The 22,618-nt window shown below is 44.9% G+C and overlaps 1 protein-coding gene across 3 annotated transcripts in view; it reads right to left on the bottom strand.

The window, feature by feature from the left end:
- The window catches only part of ANXA7 (annexin A7), a 138,619-nt gene that overhangs the window by 79,776 nt on the left and 36,225 nt on the right, over nucleotides 1-22,618 (bottom strand). For all 3 annotated transcript variants that reach the window (XM_082268068.1, XM_082268070.1, XM_082268069.1), the window contains exons 3-5: nucleotides 5,110-5,281; nucleotides 4,062-4,355; nucleotides 2,256-2,296 (exon numbers count right to left, since the gene is read on the bottom strand). In XM_082268068.1, the coding sequence (XP_082124194.1) occupies nucleotides 2,256-2,296; nucleotides 4,062-4,355; nucleotides 5,110-5,281 (507 nt within the window). The remainder of the gene's footprint in view (nucleotides 1-2,255; nucleotides 2,297-4,061; nucleotides 4,356-5,109; nucleotides 5,282-22,618) is intronic.

The raw sequence follows: 22,618 nt of genomic DNA, 5'->3' as shown, positions 1-22,618 counted from the left end.
TAGGCTAGGAAAAATCTTCCAATGCCCCCAAGTGGGGATCCTCCCTCAGGGATCGCTCTTTGTGGCAAACAGGGATGGCATCATACATAGGGGAAAATAAACTCAATAGTGCTGAAAACCTTTTTAAAATGTATTTGATAAAAGCAGAACATTTACTCATACTGTTGGTGCTGTGAATGCACCAATCTATAGCAATCCAGCATCAAAAACTGTATCATGGTGGTGTAGTAGAATCACTTGTCAGCCTCTAGCCACCTGCATCCACCTGCTGCCTGTTGGTGTGCAGTGCTCAGTCCGTGCCCCTCCCCCACACATGACACTGGGACCTTGTGTCTTCCTCAGGGGGGATATTTAAAAAGGGTTTCAGCACTGTAAAGTTTTTTTTCCCCTATGTAGGATATCATCACTGTTTGCCACAAAGAGCGATTCCCTGGAGGTCGGATCCCCACTGCATTATTTGGGGATATTTGCTTACACTTACGAGATAGTCAAGTTCCTGCAGCATTCATTTTTACACATCTGGGTTGCTCGCAGGACTATATTATTATTTATGTTGGAATATTGCCCTGCGGCCAGTCTGAAGGGAGAGATTTATGCTCTGCTTCAGTATGTCACAGTACATGCTGGCATTCATGAATCCCTCAATGAATTGTAGCTCCCCAGTGTCAGCAGCACTCATGCAGCCCCAGACCATGACACTCCCACCACCATGTTTGACTGTAGGCAAGACACACGTCTTCGTACTCTTCACCTGGTTGCCGCCACACACGCTTAACACCATCTGATGAGACCAAGATAAACTTATTTGGTTCAGAACACAGGATGGTTTCAGTAATCTATGGCCTTAGTCTGCTCGTCTTCAGCAAACTGTTTGCGGGTTTCTTGTGCATCATCTTTTAGAAGAGGCTTCCTTCTGGGAGGACAGCCATGCAGACCAATATGATGCAGTGTGCAGCGTATGGTCTGAGCACTGACAGGCTAACCCCCCACCCCTTCAACCTCTGCAGCAATGCTGGCAGCACTCATAACTCTATTTCCCAAAGACAACCTCTGGATATGACGCCAAGCACGTGCACTCAACCTCTTTGGTCGATCATGGCGAGGACTGTTCTGAGTGGAACCTGACCTGGTAAACCGCTGTATGGTTTGGCCACCGTGCTGCAGCTTAGTTTAAGGGTCTTGGCAATCTTTATAGCCTAGGTCATCTTTATGTAGAGCAACAATTCTTTTTTTCAGATTATCAGAGTTCTTTGCCATGAGGTGCCATATTGAACTTCCAGTGACCAGTAGTGAGAGCAATAACATCAAATTTAACACACCTGCTCCCCATTCACACCTGAGACCTTGTAATACTAACAAGTCACATGACACTGGGGAAGGAAAATGGCTAATTGGGACCAATTTGAACATTTTCACTTAGGGGTGTACTCACTTTTGTTGCCAGCAGTTTAGACAATAATGGCTGTGTATTGAGTTATTTTGAGGAGGCAGCAAATTTACAATGTTATACAAGCTGTACACTCTGTTTTACATTGTAGCAAAGTGTAATTTCTTTCAGTGTTGTCATATGAAAATATATAATAAAATATTTACAAAAATGTGAGGGTGTACTTACTTTTGTGAGATACTGTATATTTACTTGTTTTAAGCTTATTTTTTTAAAAAAATTCCAGCTACTTCCTAGTTTTCAGGTCTAGGCAAATTATTTAATACATCCCAGATGTCTTCAGCAGGGGAGGAGGGGTTTTCTCAGATAAGCACACCCTACCTGCATGCCTGGGCTAAGGACAGATGGATTCCAGGAAGTAAATGTTACATGAATCATCTGCCCTTATTCATCACCACACTTTTGCTTCATTAGGCTCTACCAAGTCCATGGCAGATGGGACTTGTAGTTTCTTCATTTTCTGGTCCCTGGGCTATGCATGGCCCCATGTTACACCAGAAATATGGGTGTAATATGAAGCATGGTCCCAAAAGAAGTGTTTTAGCCTTTTAGCTCGCCACACGTTATCCAGTTTAACAATTTTCATTAAATCAACTTTAGTTTTACCAAAACTATTCAATAGAATATGAAGAGCTACATAAACTATCTAATCAATCTTTATCCCATCAGGCAGGCCCCTTGCACTCACTGCATAATTAATGGTGGAGCTAAAGAAAATTGTACAGTCAGATTGTAACGTGTGATGTGGTTTAGGTAATGCTGCTAAGAAAGGACATGCTTCTCTGAAGAGATAGAATAGTAAACTTACTGCAGGCTGTTGTCCAGGTGCAGGTCCTGCTGGATAGCCACCTGATATGAAAGAAAAGTAATGAAGATTAGGATTAAAATATACAGTTCTGTCCGTGAAAGAAAATCTGTAAACTCCTTTTCTTTTTTAGTAAAACCCAGCATCCACCACTAGACCCTGAGAGATTTAGTTTAGTCTATAGTGGAGGCTAATTAAAACACTGTAAATAACTAAACAGAAAATACTGCGTTTACTTAGCACGAAACAAGACACCAGTTTCTTTCAGAGAACCTATTTCCAATGCAAAGAATCTTCAATTCTTTCTCCACCATCTCTTAAAAAAGCCTCAGATGGGTAAACAAGGACCTACTCTGTGCTTTAGCATATGCTTTGTTAGTGACAAAACAAGGGATCTTTAACTGCTGCAAAAAATCCTAAAGGGGATTACAATAGTATTAACCCTTTCACTACCACAGGGGAGATATACACACATTCCTGGCTGCTGTAGCGTGCCAGCACCACAAGGGTATCTTAGAGAGTCAGAGTGTCTCAAAAGTAAAGATGGGCAGAGGTTCACCAGTCTGTGAAAGGATGCCTCTAAAAATTTTCAAAACATTTTAAATAATGTTCCTCAACATAAAATGACAAAGATTTTAAAATATATCATTATCTACAGTACATGATATCAAAAGATTTAGAGAATCTTGAGAAATCTCTGTGCGCAAAGGAAATGGCCAAAATGCAATACTGGACGCCCTCAGAAGGCACTGCATTAAAAACAGGAATGAATCTGTGATGGACATCAGTGCATGGGCTAAGGAATATTTTAAAAGTTACTAAGCACAGTAACTAAACTGTTACTGTGCCATCCAAAAATGAAAGGCAAAGCTTCATCATGCAAAGACCACGACCTATCTGAACATGATAAAGAAATGCTGCTGTCTTCTTTAGGTCAAAGCTCTTTTAAAATGATCTGTTGCAAAGTGGAAAACTGTTCTGTGGTCAGATGAATTGAAATTTGACATTTTTGGCAGCCATGAATTCAGTGTTCTCCAGACTAAAGATAAGAGGGACCTTCCAGCTTGTTATTCACGTTCAAAAAAGTCTACATCTCAGATGGTATGGGGGTACATTAGTGAATATGGAATGGGCAACTTGCACATCTGGACAGGCACCATCAATGCTGAAAGATATATTCATCTATATGCCCCCTTTCAGATGACATCTTTCAGGGAAGGCCTTGCATATTTCAGCAGGACCATGCTAAACTGCATCTATGACAACAGTATGGCTTCATAGTAGAGGAGTCCGGGTGCTTAACTGGCTTGCCGTCTAAACCTTTCTCCAATTTAAGATATTTGGTGCATCTTGAAATGAAAAAAAAGAGACGACTCAGGACTGTTGTTCAGTTAGAATCCTATATCAGACAAGAATGGGACACTTATTCCTTTTCCAACATTGCAGCAACTGGTCTCGTCAGTTCCCAGACGTTTACAGTGTTAAAAGAGAGGGGATGCTACACTGTGTTTAACATGCCCTGTTCCAAAAATGTTTTAAAAACTTGTAGCTGCCATCAATTTTAAAACTCTTATTTCCTAAAATGGAACATTTTATGAGTTTAAACATTAGATGTTTTCCATTTTCAATTGTGAATAAAATACGGGTTTATAAGATTTCCAAATTATTGCATTCGGTATTGATGTAGGATTTGACACAACATCCCAACTTTCTTGGAACTTGGATTTTACAAAAAAAAAACAACAAAAAAAAAACAAAAAGAATTTCTACTTATATTGTCTGCAATATTTAATATACCAGTCCCCTTACCTGGTGCGCCTCCCCCATAGCTCTGACCAGCAGGCTGCTGGTATCCTCCATATCCTGGAGCCCCACCAGGTGGTGCACCATACCCACCAGCTGCAGGGGCGCCACCTGCTGGAGCACTGTATCCTCCAGCCCCATATTGTCCTCCTGCTGGAGCTCCATATCCGCCAGGCGGGGCAGTGGGGGCACCGTACCCAGGTCCACCATAGCCTGGTGCTCCACCTGGTGGTCCATAACCTGGGGCACCGGGAGGAGCTCCATATCCTGCGCCTTGACCTGGGACTCCATATCCAGGACCTACAAGGTGTGGGAATTAGGGAGAGAGTAGGTAGATCTGGTTAAAAAATAATGGGGAAAATAAGGAAAAGAGCACAAATATAAAATAGCACACTTTGTCAAGTTACATTTACAAAGGAATAACCAATGTCTGACTTCGTCATTACAAGGATAATGGGGTGCAAGCAAAGTAGTGAGCAAAATGTATACATACAACAAAACGAGAAGAAAAAAGAAAGAAAAAAAAAAAAAAAACATCACAATTACTGGAAATCCCACTGCAATAAACAGATCACAAACCAGGGCAAGTCAAACTGGGCACATGAAAAAAAAATATATAAATATATTTTACACAAACGTGGTTGCTTGCTTTCAGTGAAAGCCACAGCAATTCCAAAAAAAAGTGGCAGCTAAATGTATTTATAAAACTTTTCTGTAGAAGTTGAACTTGTACACACCTCTCCTGCCCCCCAAATCTCTATACTGGTCAATGAGGCGGCTGGATTAAAAAAGGACAAATAGTGAAAGGACAGATGGCAAAAGGGGTAGTGCCAAAGTTGAATCATTTTGGCTGCCGAGAATTCTTGATCTACTGAGCATTTGATCATGTATATTTTGAAGCTAAACTCTGCATATGCACAATTAAAATTTGCCTAATTGCCCAGGTTTGTGATAGTTTCACTTTGTGTAGAGAAGAGATAGAGCGAGAGCGATAGAGCGAGAGCGAGAGCGATAGCGATAGAGCGAGAGAGATAGCGAGAGATTAGATAGATACCTTGAGGAGGATATGAAGGCATCCCACCAGGATAGCCACCAGCAGCAGGGTATCCTCCAGGTTGTGGGTATCCACCTCCAGCTGCTGGTGGGTATGCGCCTCCACCAGCGGGTGGATATGGCCCACCAGGAAATCCTTGCTGGCCACCAGGAGCATATGCAGGGTCACCAGTCTATTAAACAGATCAGAAGAGCCTTATTAGCTAGATCATACAACCAATTATCAATTGGAAGCAAGTGGAATTACATCCTGGTGTCTAAATTCTGTAGAATAAGTAAAAATTACCCACTTCTGTCCCTTTGTATACAATTTCTGCCCTGAGAACAGACATCTAGCATTTCTCAAGTTTCACATGAGACATCCATAAGAATATTCTAACAAAATCATAGATGAGATGCATACGCGCTATAGTTTGCCATTTGGGCTTTGATCCTGACAAGGAATTATTCACAGTGTAGTTTATGTTGTCATATTGCCTTTGTGATGGCTTATGGTAAAATCTGTATACACTCTCTCAGCAGTCTTATCTGTGCAAAATTCTTAATATAAATATAGTGTTAAAAAAAAAAGAAAAAAAAAGAAAAAAAAAGGTCTGACATGCAGATAGCTCAAACAATTAGAGTGGAACCATAAGGGCACACTGGACTTAAATAACAGCAGATCAAAAAACTGGGGCTTTAGAAATCCGGTTACCCACAACTTTTTGAAAATTCCTGTGTGATTATACTGCGATGGGAGGAGACAATGACTCATGCTGTTTACTGGCTCCCAGCTTGTGAGGCAAAACTAGTATGGGGTACAAGAGTCAGAAAATGGCTGCTTTCAACACCGCCTCATTATATAGAGAGTTTGTCAATGATGTACCTCATATGTAAAATCCATATTTCCCTTTTAACCTCTTCAATACAGGGCACTTTTACCATCTTCCTGCCCAGGCCAATTTTCAGCACTCACACTGATAATTGCACGGTTATGCAACACTGTACCGAATTACATATTTTTTTTTTCCACACAAAATCAAGCTCTTTGGTGGTATTTAATCACCACTGTTTTTTTTTTTTTTTTTTTGGTAAAAAAAAAAAAAAAAAAAAAAAAAAAAAAAAAAAAAAGACAGACCATGCAAAAAAAAAAAAAAAAAAAGTGGATTTAGTTTGTCAGAAATTTTTGCAAATAATTGGATCTTTGACTTACCGTAAAATCCATTTCTCTGATATTCATTGATGGACATAGCTACTGATCATCCTAACCATTGGTTATACTGCCCACTACAGGAGTAGGACACTAGTCAGAAAAAAAAAAGTCTGGTTACGCCAATGGGCAGTCCCAGGGGGTATACTCCCTCTGAAATAGGCACTCCATTTTGCTACAAGCAGTGTCAGAGGAATTACAACTCCACAGAGGGGTAGGTGCTGTGTCCGTCAATGAACATCAGAGCAATGGATTTTATGTTTAGTCAAATATCCCATTTTCTCTTTCCTTCCGCAGATGCCAACACATCGCCTTATAGAACTTTGTGAAAGTGCGTACCGACGAGCAGATGGCCGTCTTAAAAACCTGCGTCACTGACACCTGTTGTAGAGTGCGCCTTGACAGGGAAAGGAGGAACCTGACCCTTGATGGAATAGGCCTGAATCACCATCTGATCCATCTGGAAAATGGTCGCAGAGGAAGTGGCAGCCCAAGGCCCATCCGTAGGCGCAAATAGCAAGTCTGATTTCTTAAAAAAAAAAAAAAAAAAAAAAAAAAAAAGACTCCATAGCTGCCAGGTACACCCTAATCGCCCGGACCACATCCAAGACATGCAAAGCAATTTCCTTTGGATGTTTTGGCCTGGGACATAGGGAAGGCAACATGTTTTAATTCGAATGAAAATCAGAGATAACCTTTGGAAGGAACGACAGATAGGGACGAAGAACCACCAAGTAAGGTGAATGACAGGATAACGCCGCCAATTCTGACACCCAGCTTGATCGGTAGTCTGGACTCAAACGTCCTGAGCCAAATTTTTTCTGAGGACGCCTCCCCAGCTGGACAGGCTGGCATCCGTGGTGACCACTGTCCAATACAAGGGGAGGAAGGATTTGCCCAGCCGAATCGCCGGAGAACGAAACCACCATATCATAGATTCCCTCATTCACCTGCTCAGCCGGATCAGATCGTCCAGAGACTGCAGAGTCTTGTCCAGTTTGGCCAGAATCTCCCTTGCAGGGACCTTGAATGGAACTGTGCAAACCGAACCGCCTTGAAGGTAGGCACCCATCAGGCCCAGTACCGCCATGCAAGTTCAGAGGGATGACCATCGGCTGGATAGCAGGAGACGAATTGCAGACTGCAATTTCTGGAGTTTGTCCAGAGAAAGGAGCACTCTGGCAATGGCCGAGTCCAGAGTAGACAGAAGATGGCCAAAGCTAGAAAATCGGTATCTTGATGGTGCCCAGGGGCAAACGCTGATCTACACCTCTTTGTACCTCTTTGAAACTACAGCAGACGGGACACCGAAAAGGAACGGGGGGGGGGGGGGGGTGGGACACCCATCCTCCCCCAGAGGCTCACACCAAGTAATGTACGCCTTCAAAACTTGATAAATCTTCCTAGAAGTATAGAAGTAGATTTTCTAGCTTTCAACAGTGTAGGAATTTACCGAACCGGACAACCCTCTGTCCTTCAGTACATGGCTTTCAATAGCCAAGCCGTTAAAACCAGTGACCGTAAAGCAGGATGGAAAAATCGGTCCTTGAGACAAAAGATCTTCTCAGAGGGAGTCTTACAAGGGGGCATCGGCTACAAGTCTTACTAGGCCTGTATTCCAAGACAGACGAGGCCAGTCTGGGGCCACCGGAATGACTGGAATCCCTTCTGCCTTGATTCTGCGCAGAAGTCTTGGCAGAAGCTGTAGTGGAGGAAAGACATGATCTAGACGATACTGGCCCCAAGGAGCCACCAAAGGGTCTGAGGCGTCTGCCAGAGGATCTTGAGACCCTGCCACAAACCTCTGAAACTTCTATTGAGGCGAGAGGCCAACAGGTCCCCATTGGGAGTCCCCCACCAGACACACAGTTGTAGAAACACCTCCGGGTAAAGAGACCATTTGCCCAGATCCAGCGCCTGCAGACGGAGGTAATTCGCCTGTCAATTTTCCACCCCTTCAACGTGCACAGCAGAGGGCTGGAACAAAGCGTTCTGCCCACCTTAGAATGCTGGCCCCTTCTCTGGCCGCTAGGGCATTTTTGGTGCTCCCTTGATGATTGACATATGCCACAGCCATGGCGTTGTCCGATTGAACCCTTACCGGGCGCCCCCGGTGAGGCAAAGCCTGATCGCCCGAATCGCCAGAACATTGATTAGCAGACAAGACCCCTGAGTCCAAACCCCTTGAGCCAGATCTATGCCCAAGACAGCTCCCCACCTGGACAGGCTGGCATTGGATTGTAACCACCGTCCAGTACATGGGGAGAAAGGATTTTCACAGTTGAAGCGCCGGGAGCAGAACCACTATATCAAGGCTTAACAGGATCAGAGTGTCTAGGTACTGTGGATCCTGTCCCATTTGGCAAGAATCCCTACAGCTGGACCAGGCATCCAATGTACTCTTGTGGAAGGATTCACGGGAGTTTGCAGACTATTACAGTTCAGAAATGCCATCTAAAAGCATATCAAAAGGCAGGTTTAAACCTGCCCTTAGGCCTTAAATCACAGGGGAATTAAACTCCAGTCAGGGCAAGAAGCCTGGATTCACAGATGCAGAGAGTTGCACTCACTCAGCCCATACAGGGCAAAGACAGTGGCTGTAGCTGTCTGCAGATTCACGATTACCTGCTGTTAAGGACAGAATCACCCATGGCTGCAGTATATGTTTGCACCTAGGGACGATCATTTATCACTATACTCCGGTAATCGCACCACGTGCAGTTACATCCAAACATTGCCGGACAGCAGCAACTATCCACATCCACCTGGGAATCAAGCAGCAGTAATCCCCTGTATTAAATACCACATGTTGGGGCCTACGGGCAGAGTCAAACCTGAGTTTATATGGGTTGAGAGGACATTTCTAAATGACATAAATGGTGTAAAGACTTCTCAAAGGCCATAGAAACTCATTTACCTGCTTTTAGGTGCAATTGGTTTAGCTGTTTTCAGAGAATTTTGTGCATGCAGGATCTGATTAGAAACTCTAAGACCCCGTTCACACTGGGGCGACTTGTCAGGCGACCTGGTCACCTGACAAGTCGCCGTGGGTCGCCTGCCATAGAGTAGCACAGGACCCCTTCTAATAGGAGCGACACAAGTCGCTCCGACTTAGAAAAAGGGTCCTGAGCTTCTTTGGGGCGACCTGGAGCGACCTGCATTGACTTCAATGATATGAAGTCGGGTCGCTCATATGTGAACCGGCTCTTAATGCAGCTAAACCTACAAGCAGGCACATCTAAACACAAGAAAAAGGGATTTAGAAAACAAAAAAGGTAATTTATACATGCCAGGTAACTTCTGCTTCTGAAAAAGCTAAACAGAGGAATGCCAGTGTGAATATAGACCACATTACAGTCTGAGCTCATTTTGTGGGTAAATACCTTCTTCCTCGTTTCAAAGCCATTGTTGTACAGTCTGACAAATTTTCCAGGATTAGAGCTAATTCACACTAGAAACTGGACATCTACTGCATGTTTTTTCCTTGTATGTTTGCAAGCGATGGGTGTTTGTGTTTAATTGCAGTTGTCCTATCTGCATTTGTCCTTTGAGGTCACGTCTTTCTTTCCCTGGACGTTTGTTTACTGTGATGCCTTGAAGTGCCTTTGTATGCATTTTTGCACCTTTGTATTGCAGAAAAAAAAAGCATGCGCTATTTTTTTTTTACTGCACTACTGTGAACTATGTCGGTTTAATAAAGACCACTATGAAAAAAGCTCAATATGTGCAAAACATGTAAAAAAATGATAAAGGAACCTTCAAAAAAAAAAAAAAAAAAAAGCGACAATGCGTCCCAGAATCAATAAAATAAAATGAGCGATTACCCTAAAATGTGTGCAAAAAATATCCCAAGATATATACACACACTAATATATATATATATATATATATATATATATATATATATATATATATATACATACACACATACCGTATACATCTACATACACACACAAAATATATATATATATATATATATATATATATATATATATACACACATATACACACACACACACGTACATACATACCGTATACATCTACATACACACAAAGTATATATATATATATATATATATATATATATATATATATATATATATATATATATATATATATATATATATATATATATATATATATATATATATATAGTAATTTTTTTTTTTTGCACCATTTACTTTGAGTTTACACCATTAATATTTTATACATATCTGTGTATTTATACATTTTGGATAATATTTGTTTTTCACCTTTATATTTGCACATTTTATATGTTGCACTATTGTTTTGCGCTGATATACCCATTTTGTTTTTGATTGCCTTTTCTCACCTATATATTAGCAGCAGACAATGGAGATTTTTAATTATTTTGAAACTAGAGAGGTGAAAATTGATGATATTTTTTCTGGAGACATAGATAGGAGGAAACATGAAGACCTATCTCAATGTTTCAAAAAATTAGGTTTTCTTATGGATAAGAAAACCAGGGCCTGGTGGGACATATTGTCCTTTGAGCATTATATCTCCAACCAGCTTGTTCCAAGACGTCTCAGGTGGGATGTCCCCCCGAATGACGGGCTGGAGGATGACGAGTCCCTGAAAGAATGGTTCATATTCTTTAGCTCTAAAGGTCAAGAGTTGATGGGAATTCTTGTTACAGCGGAAACGCAAGAAATTACAGGTAATAGAAAAAAAACATCACTGACCTTAAAAACAAGATAGAACTGTTCAAAGATTCGCCAGACTTTACTAAATTTGTTGGAGAACTTAAAAAAAGAGACTAGAAAAAGTAGACAGGGAAACACAAGAAAAGAAAAGGAAAAACGGAATTTTGTAAAATCTTACCTGTAAAATTCCTTTCTCTGAGTCCTCCGACAGTCGCCGCCTCTTCATATTCGTCACATATGGGGTATTAGACTTTGCTCCGAAGGAGTAGCTAGGCAACAGAATATGTTAACATTAAAGCTTTTAACATATCCCACCCTCAAGGGGTGGTCCCCTCAGTCAATACCCTCCTACTTCCTGCAACCATATCTCAGTTTTAGTGGAATAGCAGTAGAGTATACAACCAAACCCCAAAAGAGGGGCGGGGGCGGCGACTGTCGGAGGACTCAGAGAAAGGAATTTTACAGGTAAGATTTTACAAAAATTCCGTTTTCTCTTACGTCCTCCGACAGTCGCCGCCTCTTCATATTCGTCACATATGGGGACGTCCCAAAGCAGTGCAAACATGAGGGGTGGGAAACGCATCCGCGCCGAAAAGGCAACGCAGTCTCCGCATCAAAGAAAGGAACCTTACCAAAGGAAGGAAACCAGCTGGGCAACAGGAAAAAAGAAGTGCTCAACAGGAGCAACAACCCAGGAAAAGACAAAAAACCAGGGAATGTAAAACTTATCCCAACAGCCAGAGGTCCCCAACAAGGGACCCTAGGAAATTGCCGCACTAAGAACCTTGCGGCCAAAGGAAGCATCCGCCGATGCCTGAACATCTACTTTGTAGAATCTTGTGAACGTGTGTACGGTCGACCAGGTCGCCGCCTTACACACCTGGGCTACAGAAGCCCCATGACGACAGGCCCAAGACGTACTCAAAGATCTAGTAGAGTGCGCCTTCACAGGCACAGGGGGAACCTTCCCCTGCAAGGCATAGGCCTGTTCAATGGTCTGCCTGATCCATTTGGCAATGGTAGAGGCCGAAGCCGCCATGCCCTTCCGAGGACCCTCTGGAAGAACAAACAAGGAGTCCGTCTTTCGAAAAGACTCAGTCGATTTAAGGTAAACCCTAATCGCCCGAACAACATCCAGAGAATGCAATCTCACCTCCTTTGGATGTTTAGGCTTCGCGCACAGCGAAGGTAAGACAATATCCTCATTAAGATGGAATTCCGAAACTCGTTTCGGAAGAAAAGAAGGATTAGGTCGCAAGACCACCTTATCCAAATGAACAACCAGGTACGGAGACTTGCAGGACAAAGCTGCCAGCTCCGACACTCTGCGAGCCGAAGTGATCGCCACCAAAAAGGCGACCTTTTTGGACAACATAGACAACGAGATCTCCCTGATCTGTTCAAAAGGAGCACGTTGCAACACAGACAGAACGAGATTCAAGTCCCAAGGGGGCAAGGGATCCCTCCTAGGAGGAACCAGATGCCGCACACCCTGAACAAAGGTGCCAACCAAGGAGTTGGAAGCCACGGGACGTTGAAACAGAACGGCCAGTGCAGACACCTGACCCTTTATCGTAGCCAGCGCCAAACGCTGATCAACTCCCGTTTGAAGGAAAGACAGCACACGGGAAACCGAGTACGTGCGGGGTGAAAACCCCCTGGACTCACACCAGGCAAAATAGGCCTTCCAAGTACGGTAATAAACCTTCCCCGAGGAAGACTTCCTCGCGTTGATCAAAGTATGAACGACCTCCGGAGAGAGACCCTTCTCCTTCAGGACCTCGGTCTCAACAGCCAGGCCGTCAAAGCCAGCGACTGTAAAGCAGGATGGTATAATCGGTCCTTGAGACAGTAGATCGTCTCGAAGAGGCAGACCGCCAGATTCACGAGGTCTGCGTACCAGGACCGGCGAGGCCAGTCCGGTGCCACCAGAATCACCGTGCTGCGTTCCGAGTGTAACCTGCGAAGGAACCTGGACAGCAACTGAATCGGTGGAAACGCATACATCAGCCTGTACTGATGCCACGGGGCCACTAACGCGTCCGACGCGTCTGCCCGAGGGTCGCGCGTCCTTGCCACGAACCTTTTCACCTTGTTGGTGAGACGCGAACAGGTCCACATCTGGAAGACCCCACTTCGCGCACAACATCTGGAAGACAGCCGGGTGGAGAGACCATTCCCCCTGATCCAGGGTCTGGCGACTCAGATAGTCCGCCTGCCAGTTCTCCACCCCCGGAATGTGAACCGCCGTTATCGCCGGGACATGAGTCTCGGCCCAAGACAGAATGTCGGCCACTTCTCGAGCCGCTCGGGCACTCTTGGTGCCCCCTTGGTGGTTGATGTAGGCCACCGCCGTGGCATTGTCCGTCTGCACCCGAACCGGGCAGCCCTGCAGCCGGTCCGTCCAGCGATGAAGACAGAGACTTATCGCACGCAATTCCAGAATGTTGATCGGAAGGGAAGACTCCCCCTCCGACCAAGTTCCCTGGGCGGACAGAACGCCCAGAACACCACCCCAGCCCGACAGGCTGGCATCCGTGGTGATCACCGTCCACGAGACAGGACGAAACGACTTGCCCCCGGACACCAAGGGGGACTGGAGCCACCACAGAAGGTTTCTTCTGGTGCGATAACTCAACGAGATTTGAAGATCCAGAGATTGAGGCTGCCCGTCCCACCTGGACAGGATCTCCGCTTGGAGACCCCGCGTGTGAAACTGGGCGAAGGGAATCGCCTCGAAGGCCGAGACCATCAATCCCAGACATCTCATGCACGTCCGCAGAGACGAGTGCGGAACGTCCCTGAGGGACCTGACTTCCTCCTGAAGAGTTCTGAGTTTTGTCTTCCGGCAGGAAGACCTTCGCCTGCACCGAGTCCAGAATCATTCCCAGGTAGGGAAGACGAACCGACGGACTCAGTGTCGACTTTGGAAAATTTATCGTCCAACCAAACTCCTGTAGAGTTTGCATCGTGACAGACAGGTCCTTCTCCAGACCCTGGCTGGTCGCAGACCGAACCAGAATGTCGTCCAGATACCCCAGGACAGAAATGCCCTGGGCCCTCAATAATGCCAGAACCGGTGCAAGCACCTTGGTGAAGACCCGCGGAGCCGAGGCGAGACCAAAAGGCAACGCCACGAACTGGTAGTGATCCTCCGCAATGGCAAATCGAAGGAACCTCTGGTGACCCTCGAAAATGGGGATGTGAAGATACGCATCCTTCAAATCGATGGAGGCCATGAATTCCCCCGGAACCAGGGCAGCCACCACCGACCGCAGGGATTCCATGCGGAACTTGCGAACCCGCACAGAGCGGTTCAGAGCCTTCAAGTCCAGAATTGGACGAACCTTGCCCTCCTTTCTGGGCACGGTGAACAGATTGGAATAAAACCCCCGAAATCTGTCCCGATGAGGCACCGGAACCACCACTCCCTGAGCCCTCAGGTCCCGCACCGCCAGGTGCAGGTCCCGCAAACGCTCTGGAGACAGTTGAAGATTTGAGGGAAAAAATCTGCTCTCCGGCCGAGAGAGAAACTCGATCTTGTAACCAGACCGAACGATTTCCTGAACCCATCTGTCCCGCACACGGGCCAACCAGGGCTGAAGAAAACCGAGCAAGCGTCCCCCCACCCCAAAACTGGGTGAGGGCGCCCCTTCAGGCCGAACTGTTATGGGCTGCAGATCCGGATTGACCGGACTTCTGTTTCCCAGACCAGGGCTTCTTCTGAGAGCCTTGACCTTTGAACGGCTTGCCCTTGTAGTGCGGCCGGAAGGCACGAAAGGACCCCTGAGGGGGCCGAAAATTAGCACGCTTCTTCCCAGAAGCCCCCTTAGCCTTGGGGAAATGGGGCAAGAGAGTGCTCTTACCCCCGGTGATCCCCTTAATCAACACATCCAAGGACTCCCCAAAAAGGCGAGACCCATCATAAGGTAGATTGGCTAAGGTCTTACGTGAGGACTGGTCCACCGACCAACATTTTAACCAAACCAGGCGGCGAGACAACACCGCCACGCTGTGCACACGTGCAGCCAACGTAACCAGATCCAGGTCCGCATCACACAGATACATGACACCCTGGTGGATTTGATCCACCATATCCAGGGTCGCCGGCGAGGCCGAATCGGCCACTAGGACGCGCCTAAGCATCTGCGTCCAACTTGCGATCGCCTGGGCCGCCATGAGAGAAGCAAACAGAGCCTTAAGCATAGAACCCGTAACAGAATAAGTATGACGGGCAAGAGACTCCAATCTCCTATCCGTGGCATCATGGAACACAGGGGAATCCTCTGCAGGAATCGCAGTGGCTTTGTTTAAAACCGCAATTGCGTGATCCACTGGGGGAGGCACACACCACCTTTCATCAGTGGAAGGGGAGAAAGGATAACGTAGCTTGAATCTACTTGGTACAGCAAAAGGTTTGCGCAGATTGCGCCATTGTTCCTTAACAGCGCGCTGAAAATCATCATTGCAGGGAAAAACCTGCGGCGTCCTGCGTTTTCTCTGCGTCCCATAAGCCGCCAAGGCGGCGGGGGGACACACTTCATCCTGCAAACGCAGCGTTTGCTTTATGGAAGCAATCAACTCATCCATGATTGCAAGCTCTTCAGGCGAGCCAGGGGGAGAATTATCAACCCCCTCAACTTCAGCCTCCACCTCAGACCCCACTAGATCTAGGGAGGAGCGGGACCCCGATAAGGAGGCCCCCGCCATAACAGCCCCATCACCTTCACCCTCAGAATCAGAGGAAAGAGCAACTCTGGGCCTTTTAGTAGATTGAGCAGCCACCAGCATCTGTACCTGAGCAGCAAGGCCAGCCACAATAGTGGCTAAATCCCCCCCTGGGGGGGAAAACAGCGGTCCCCTGGCTTTCCACCAAGGCGGTAGGAAATTTGCCCTTCTGAGAATCCATTGCCCCTGTAATGCTGTACAATAAAGGGTTAACTGCCCCTTTAAGCAAGCGCAGCCCACCGCACCACACTCAAGCACAATGAGACCCCCACAGGGAATATGCAAACTGAACACAGGCAATGGATAGCAAGAACAGAAGGATAAAACCTGAGGAGACCCTCGCCGCTGCTGCTGCCTCGATCGGTGTTCCTGGAAAGAGGAAGTGATGCTGCCAGGGCGCTCTATGAAAGCCTATGGAGGCTACAAGAAAATGGCCGCCATGCATGTAAAACATGCGGCCGGAGCGAGTGTAGGCAAAATGGCGTCGTTTGGCGCCGAAACCGCCGCTCCACAGTGCAGTAATGCACACATGACATCCCTGTATAAGAATACATGTCAGATCGCCGCAGCGATCGCTGTATATGCCCAAACATGCCAAAAAAAAACATGCCCCACAGCACACAGCTTCACACACTGATCAGACTGACACACACAGTGTCACACAGCTCCCCCCCCCCCCCCTTGCAGCCCACAGCATGCAGCCGAGAGATAGGGAGACAAGCAGTGTGAATAGAGGCAGGTTACACAGTCCCAGACTGACACCCCCCCAGACAAACAGGCCCCCACATAGATACACTTACCTCACAATGGCGTGGGGGACCCGCACAGGCGAACAAGCCGCTGCACATGAGGCAGGGAGAGTCGCAATTCAAGACGCACAAAATGGGGGTTAAGAAACCGCACAGCGTCCAGTGAGGTAGCCACCTCACCAATCATCCCTGCACCGAACAGGGATGGGTCGTTCACTGTGCCAGGAGCGTTACCTGGCTGAACGCTCGATGGCAGGCTGGGAAGCCACTGACCCACGACCTGCGACCAGGGGGATCAGCCCGAGACCCAGCCCGCATGATCCTCTTCATCAGAAGAACTAACTAACGCTGACAAAAATAACAGCTAAGTAAAAGGTAGAGAGAAAACTCAAACAAAATTTCAAAAAGAAGAAAGTCTGGGGCAGAAAGCCCCAGCACAGAAAAAGCCAGCCACTCCTGACAAGCTAGACATTAAAACTGAGATATGGTTGCAGGAAGTAGGAGGGTATTGACTGAGGGGACCACCCCTTGAGGGTGGGATATGTTAAAAGCTTTAATGTTAACATATTCTGTTGCCTAGCTACTCCTTCGGAGCAAAGTCTAATACCCCATATGTGACGAATATGAAGAGGCGGCGACTGTCGGAGGACGTAAGAGAAAAATGTATTCGTGACATGAATGATTTTAAAGAAAAAGAGGAATTCAAATGGCAACATCTCCTCAAAAACGATTTACCCTTCGCATCCTGGGAGAGCACTCCACAAGGGAGGTGAGGGTACCACCGGCAACAAGTGGTGCACCACTGACCAAGAAGGTTTACCCCAGGGGAGGAGGGGAGAGGAATATGGTTGTCAATCATACTGAGACTACGACCTCACATCCCCCACCCAGAGGTAACTGGAGAGGAAGAAGGCCAGGGAGAGGAGGTGCCTATAGAGGAAGGGGGAGGGGGTATTGGGGGAGCCATCAGGGATCCAATCACCATTTCCAGGGTGGTTGGAATTACCCGACGAATAAACCTCCCGGAAGACCGATTATAAATGGGATTGATTCCCTAAGTGCCAATATATAGATTTCTTCTTGCAACCCCTAGTTATGCAAACAGAAGTTTTTTTAAAGGATACTAAGCATGCCATTCAATGCCTCTAGTCTCTGAATGACACTGATACATGCATTTTGGCTACAGCCAATGTTGGCTCACTATATACGATTATTGGACATCAAGCAGCTTTGGATGCGGTCAAGTGGGCCTTGTGCCACTCAGAGCTGGAAGCGGAAGACTCCAAATTTATTTTAGAGTGTTTAGATTTTTGTTTAAACCATAATTATTCTTGGTACGCTGGAAGCTATTACCTTCAAATAAGGGGTGTTGCAATGGGGGCAAGATTTGCCCCCAGTGTAGCGAATTTATTCATGGCCGGTGGGAAAATGAAGTGGTTCTTAATAACCGCCCAGCAGAACTCTTGTGTTACAAGAGGTTTATGGATGACCTCCTGATTGTGTGGAAGGGAGATAATGACTCCTTTCACACATTTCAAGAAATAGAGTTGACATGGAAAGTGAGTTCTAACAACATACAATTCCTGGATCTGGACATTTTTAAAGGGCAAGGACAAATCCAAACAAAAAACTTTTTTTAAACCAACAGATAGGAATTCATACCTATCTATGGACAGCTGCCACCATAGGAATTGGTTATTTAACATTCCTAAGGGACAGCTGATCCAGATACGTAGGAACTGTTCTGATCAAGCTGATTTTAACTCAAAATCCAATATCCTTGTCGAACGGTTTCGTGACAAAGGATATGATATGAACAAAGTTCTAGCAGATCAAAAGGGCAGTTGAGGCAATGGGGAAGAGACACGCTTTTAGGTGACACTCCCAAATCTTTATCATTATCTCCTAATATGGATTTGAAGAGGATGTTTGAATTTAACATTCAATATGAACAGGTAGAACACATTGTTAAACGTCACTGGAATATTTTAAAACAGGATAGGGTCCTGGGACCACATCTACCAGAACAGCCAAAAATGTATTTATAGAAGAGCCCCCATTTTGAAAGACCGTCTAGCTCCAGGGGTCATTGACCCGCCTATTGGGAAGACTAATACTCTTTTTAGTTTCCTGTCAGGCTTTCATGCCTGTGGCAGATGTGGCGTTTGCAGCCACACTAAAAACAATGAAAAAAAGGAGGAAAAGGTTTAAGGCCAACAGTACAGGTAAAGAATATGTAATCAAGGATTTGATTACTTGTACTACTGTCGGTGTGGTCTACATGTTGGAGTGCAGGTGCGGACTCCAATATGTGGGCTGTACATCTAGAGCCTTGAACGCAAGAATGGCTGAACATGTGGAAAACATTAAAAAAGGTGAAGTCTCGCATAGTGTGTCCAAACATTTTAGGGAAGTACATGACCGAAAACCAGACTCCTTAAAATTTTGGGGCATTGAACATGTTAAAAAACATTGGAGGGGCGGTCACTATATCCGCCAAATTAGTAGGCGGGAATCTTTTTGGATTTTTGAGACCAAAGTCTTAGTTCCGAGGGGCCTAAATGTGGACTTCGACCGGAACTGTTTTATCAGTGATAAATAATATTTGTGATTTAGTTGTGCTCAATTTTATCCATAGGGATTTGTGAGATTTTTAACCTGATTTTTAACTTGATTTTTCTTTTTTTTAATTTTTTAATTAGTTTTTCTATTTTTCTATTTATTATTTGTTTATTTTACTTTTATTTTATTATTTTTACTATTTATTTATTATATTTTTTATGTGTATTTTATTTTAATTTATTTATTTTTGTTTATTTTTATTTATTTAGTTTAATTTTTGTTTGATTCTTCATTGGATTCATATTTCTTTATAATTTTGTGCATTAAATTGGATTTTTAGGAATTTTAGCAATGTTTAATGATTCTTTGTATGCAAGAGGGGTTTGTATGATGAGAGGGTGCTGACTACGGAGTTATATATTGTTACTATTCGCTGTGATCTGGAGTTTACTCTTGTGCCACGGAGGGGAACTGCCAGAATCCTATTTCCTGTGTCACGGAGCATTAGTCTCTGATGCGAGTAGCTTCCGATGTCCGGGGTCAAGTGTAACAAGTATGGACCAATCAGAAATACCTATGGGCCGGTTTAGCCATATATTTAATGCAGAGGCAGTGCAATCTCCACCCCTACTGAGGAAGTTGATGCTTAAGTAACACATAGGGGGCGGAGCCTGCATGCCTGACGTCACATCCCCTCGATACTAGCGTCCTGGATTGTTGTATATCGTGCCTCTTTTGGCTGATTTAAACTTCTGTCATGTAAGTGCAACTTGAATAAACACCTTGCTTTATTTACTATACGGAGAGCACTAGATCTGTTTTTTATCTCTCTATATTGGCCAGAGAAAAAGTCCTCTTTTCGGATGAAAGTAAACTTTGCATTTTATTTGGAAATCAAGGTCCCAGAGTCTGAGGCCCAGAATCCAAGTTGCATGAGATCCAGTATGAAGTTTCCACAGTCAGTGAAGATTTGGGGAGCCATGTCATCTGCTGGTGTTGGTCCACTGTTTTAAAGTCCAAAGTCAGTGAAGCCCTCTACCAGGAAATTCTAGAGCACCTCATAATTCCCTCTGCTTACCAGTTTTATGGAGATGCTGATTTCATTTTCCAACAGGACTTGGCACCTGCCCACACTGCCAAAAGTACCAATAACTGGTTTAATGATCATGGTATCACGGTGCTTGATTGGCCAGCAAACTCACCTGACCTAAACTGCATAGAGAATTTTTGGGGTACTGTCAAGAGGAAGAGGAGAGACACCAGACCCAAGAATGCAGACAATCAGAAGGCCACTATCAAAGCAACCTGGGCTTCAATAACATCTCAGCAGTGCCACAGGCTGATCGCCTCTATGCCATGCCACATGAGTGCATGAGTGCAGTAATTCATGCAAAATGAACCCCAACCAAGTAATGAGTGCATACTATACATGGACATGATTTTCAGTAAGCCAACATTTCTGTATTAAAATGCTGTGCCCCAATCACCACAGCTAGTACACTGAAAATCTGACTCTGAAACAGCACAGACCCACTGGGCAGTGTTGACAGATTTCTCTTCACTGGAACTAAGGGGCCAAGCCCAACCCCTGAAAATAACCCCACAATATAACCCCCCACCACCAAATGATTTGGACCAGTGCACAAGGCAAGGTACATAAAGACATGGATGAGCGAGTTTCGGGTGAAGGAACCTGACTGGCCTGCACAGAGTCCTGAGCTCAACCAGACAGAACACCTTTGGGATGAATTAGAGCTGAGACTGCGAGCCAGGCCTTCTCATCCAACATCAGCGCCTGACCACACAAATACGCTTCTGAAACAATAGTCAAACATTCCCATAGACACACTCAAACCTTGTAGATTTGAAGCTGTTATAGGTGCAAAGGGCAGGCTTACTCAATATTCCACGGACTGAGACGCCATTAAAGGTCATGTAAAGGCAGGTGTCCCAATACTTTTGGTAACCGTGTATATTGTGATACAGAACTTGCTGCTGATGCAAACTAATTAGATCCCATATCTGTAGCCCAGATTTATTATACATTAATAATGTGAATTATGCCCATAGGATTACCTTGATTCTGGACTGTCTATGCTGTCTATGAGTGCAGCCAGAAATGCAGCCAACTGTTTTAGGTGTGAATGGGCCCTTATGCTCACGCAAGAGACTAGAAAATTTGTCACATAGCTTGACTTTTTCTTATTGTTTTGTATACAGTTAGACTATTTTCTACAACCGTTTATAAAAAAGTATTTCAATACACTCATCAGTCTAAGAAAACCTCATATTGTCAAAAGTAGAAATGTTACAGTACATGCTTCTATGCATACTGTACACTTGCATGCTAGTTACATGTCAGAAGGCAGAGGTGCCATTTACAGTGCATTGCGAAAGTATTCGGCCCCCTTGAACTTTTTAACCTTTTGCCACATTTCAGGCTTCAAACAAAGCTATAAAACTGTCATTTTTTGTGAAGAATCAACAACAAGTGGGACACAATCATGAAGTGGAACGAAATTTATTGGATATTTCAAACTTTAACAAATAAAAAACAGAAAAATTGGGCATGCAAAATTATTCAGCCCCCTTAAGTTAATACTTTGTAGCGCCACCTTTTGCTGCGATTACAGCTGTAAGTCGCTTGGGGTATGTCTCTATCAGTTTTGCACATCGAGAGACTGAAATTTTTGCCCATTCCTCCTTGCAAAACAGCTCGAGCTCAGTGAGGTTGGATGGAGAGCGTTTGTGAACAGCAGTTTTCAGTTCTTTCCACAGTTTCTCGATTGGATTCAGGTCTGGCCTTTGACTTGGCCATTCTAACACCTGGATATGTTTATTTGTGAACCATTCCATTGTAGATTTTGCTTTATGTTTTGGATCATTGTCTTGTTGGAAGACAAATCTCTATCCCAGTCTCAGGTCTTTTGCAGACTCCCATCAGCTTTTCTTCCAGAATGGTCCTGTATTTGGCTCCATCCATCTTCCCATCAATTTTAACCATCTTCCCTGTCCCTGCTGAAGAAAGGCAGGCCCAAACAATGATGCTGCCACCACCATGTTTGACAGTGGGGATGGTGTGTTCAGGGTGATGAGCTGTGTTGCTTTTACGCCAAACATAACGTTTTGCATTGTTGCCAAAAAGTTTGATTTTGGTTTCAACCAGAGCACCTTCTTCCACATGTTTGGTGTGTCTCCCAGGTGGCTTGTGGCAAACTTTACACTACACTTTTTATGGATATCTTTAAGAAATGTCTTTCTTCTTGCCACTCTTCCATAAAGGCCAGATTTGTGCAGTATACGACTGATTGTTGTCCTATGGACAGAGTCTCCCACCTCAGCTGTAGATCTCTGCAGTTCATCCAGAGTGATCATGGGCCTCTTGGCTGCTTCTCTGATCAGTCTTCTCCTTGTATGAGCTGAAAGTTTAGAGAGACGGCCAGGTCTTCGTAGATTTGCAGTGGTCTGATACTCCTTCCATTTCAATATTATCGCTTGCACAGTGCTCCTTGGGATGTTTAAAGCTTGGGAAATCTTTTTGTATCCAAATCCGGCTTTAAACTTCTCCACAACGGTATCTCGGACCTGTCTGGTGTGTTCCTTGTTCTTCAT

Source organism: Pelophylax lessonae (assembly GCF_965119305.1).
Source record: "Pelophylax lessonae genome assembly, chromosome: 9".
Taxonomy (NCBI): Eukaryota; Metazoa; Chordata; class Amphibia; order Anura; family Ranidae; genus Pelophylax; species Pelophylax lessonae.
The sequence above is the reverse complement of the archived record's forward strand: the minus strand, read 5'-3'. Positions and strand labels throughout refer to the sequence as shown.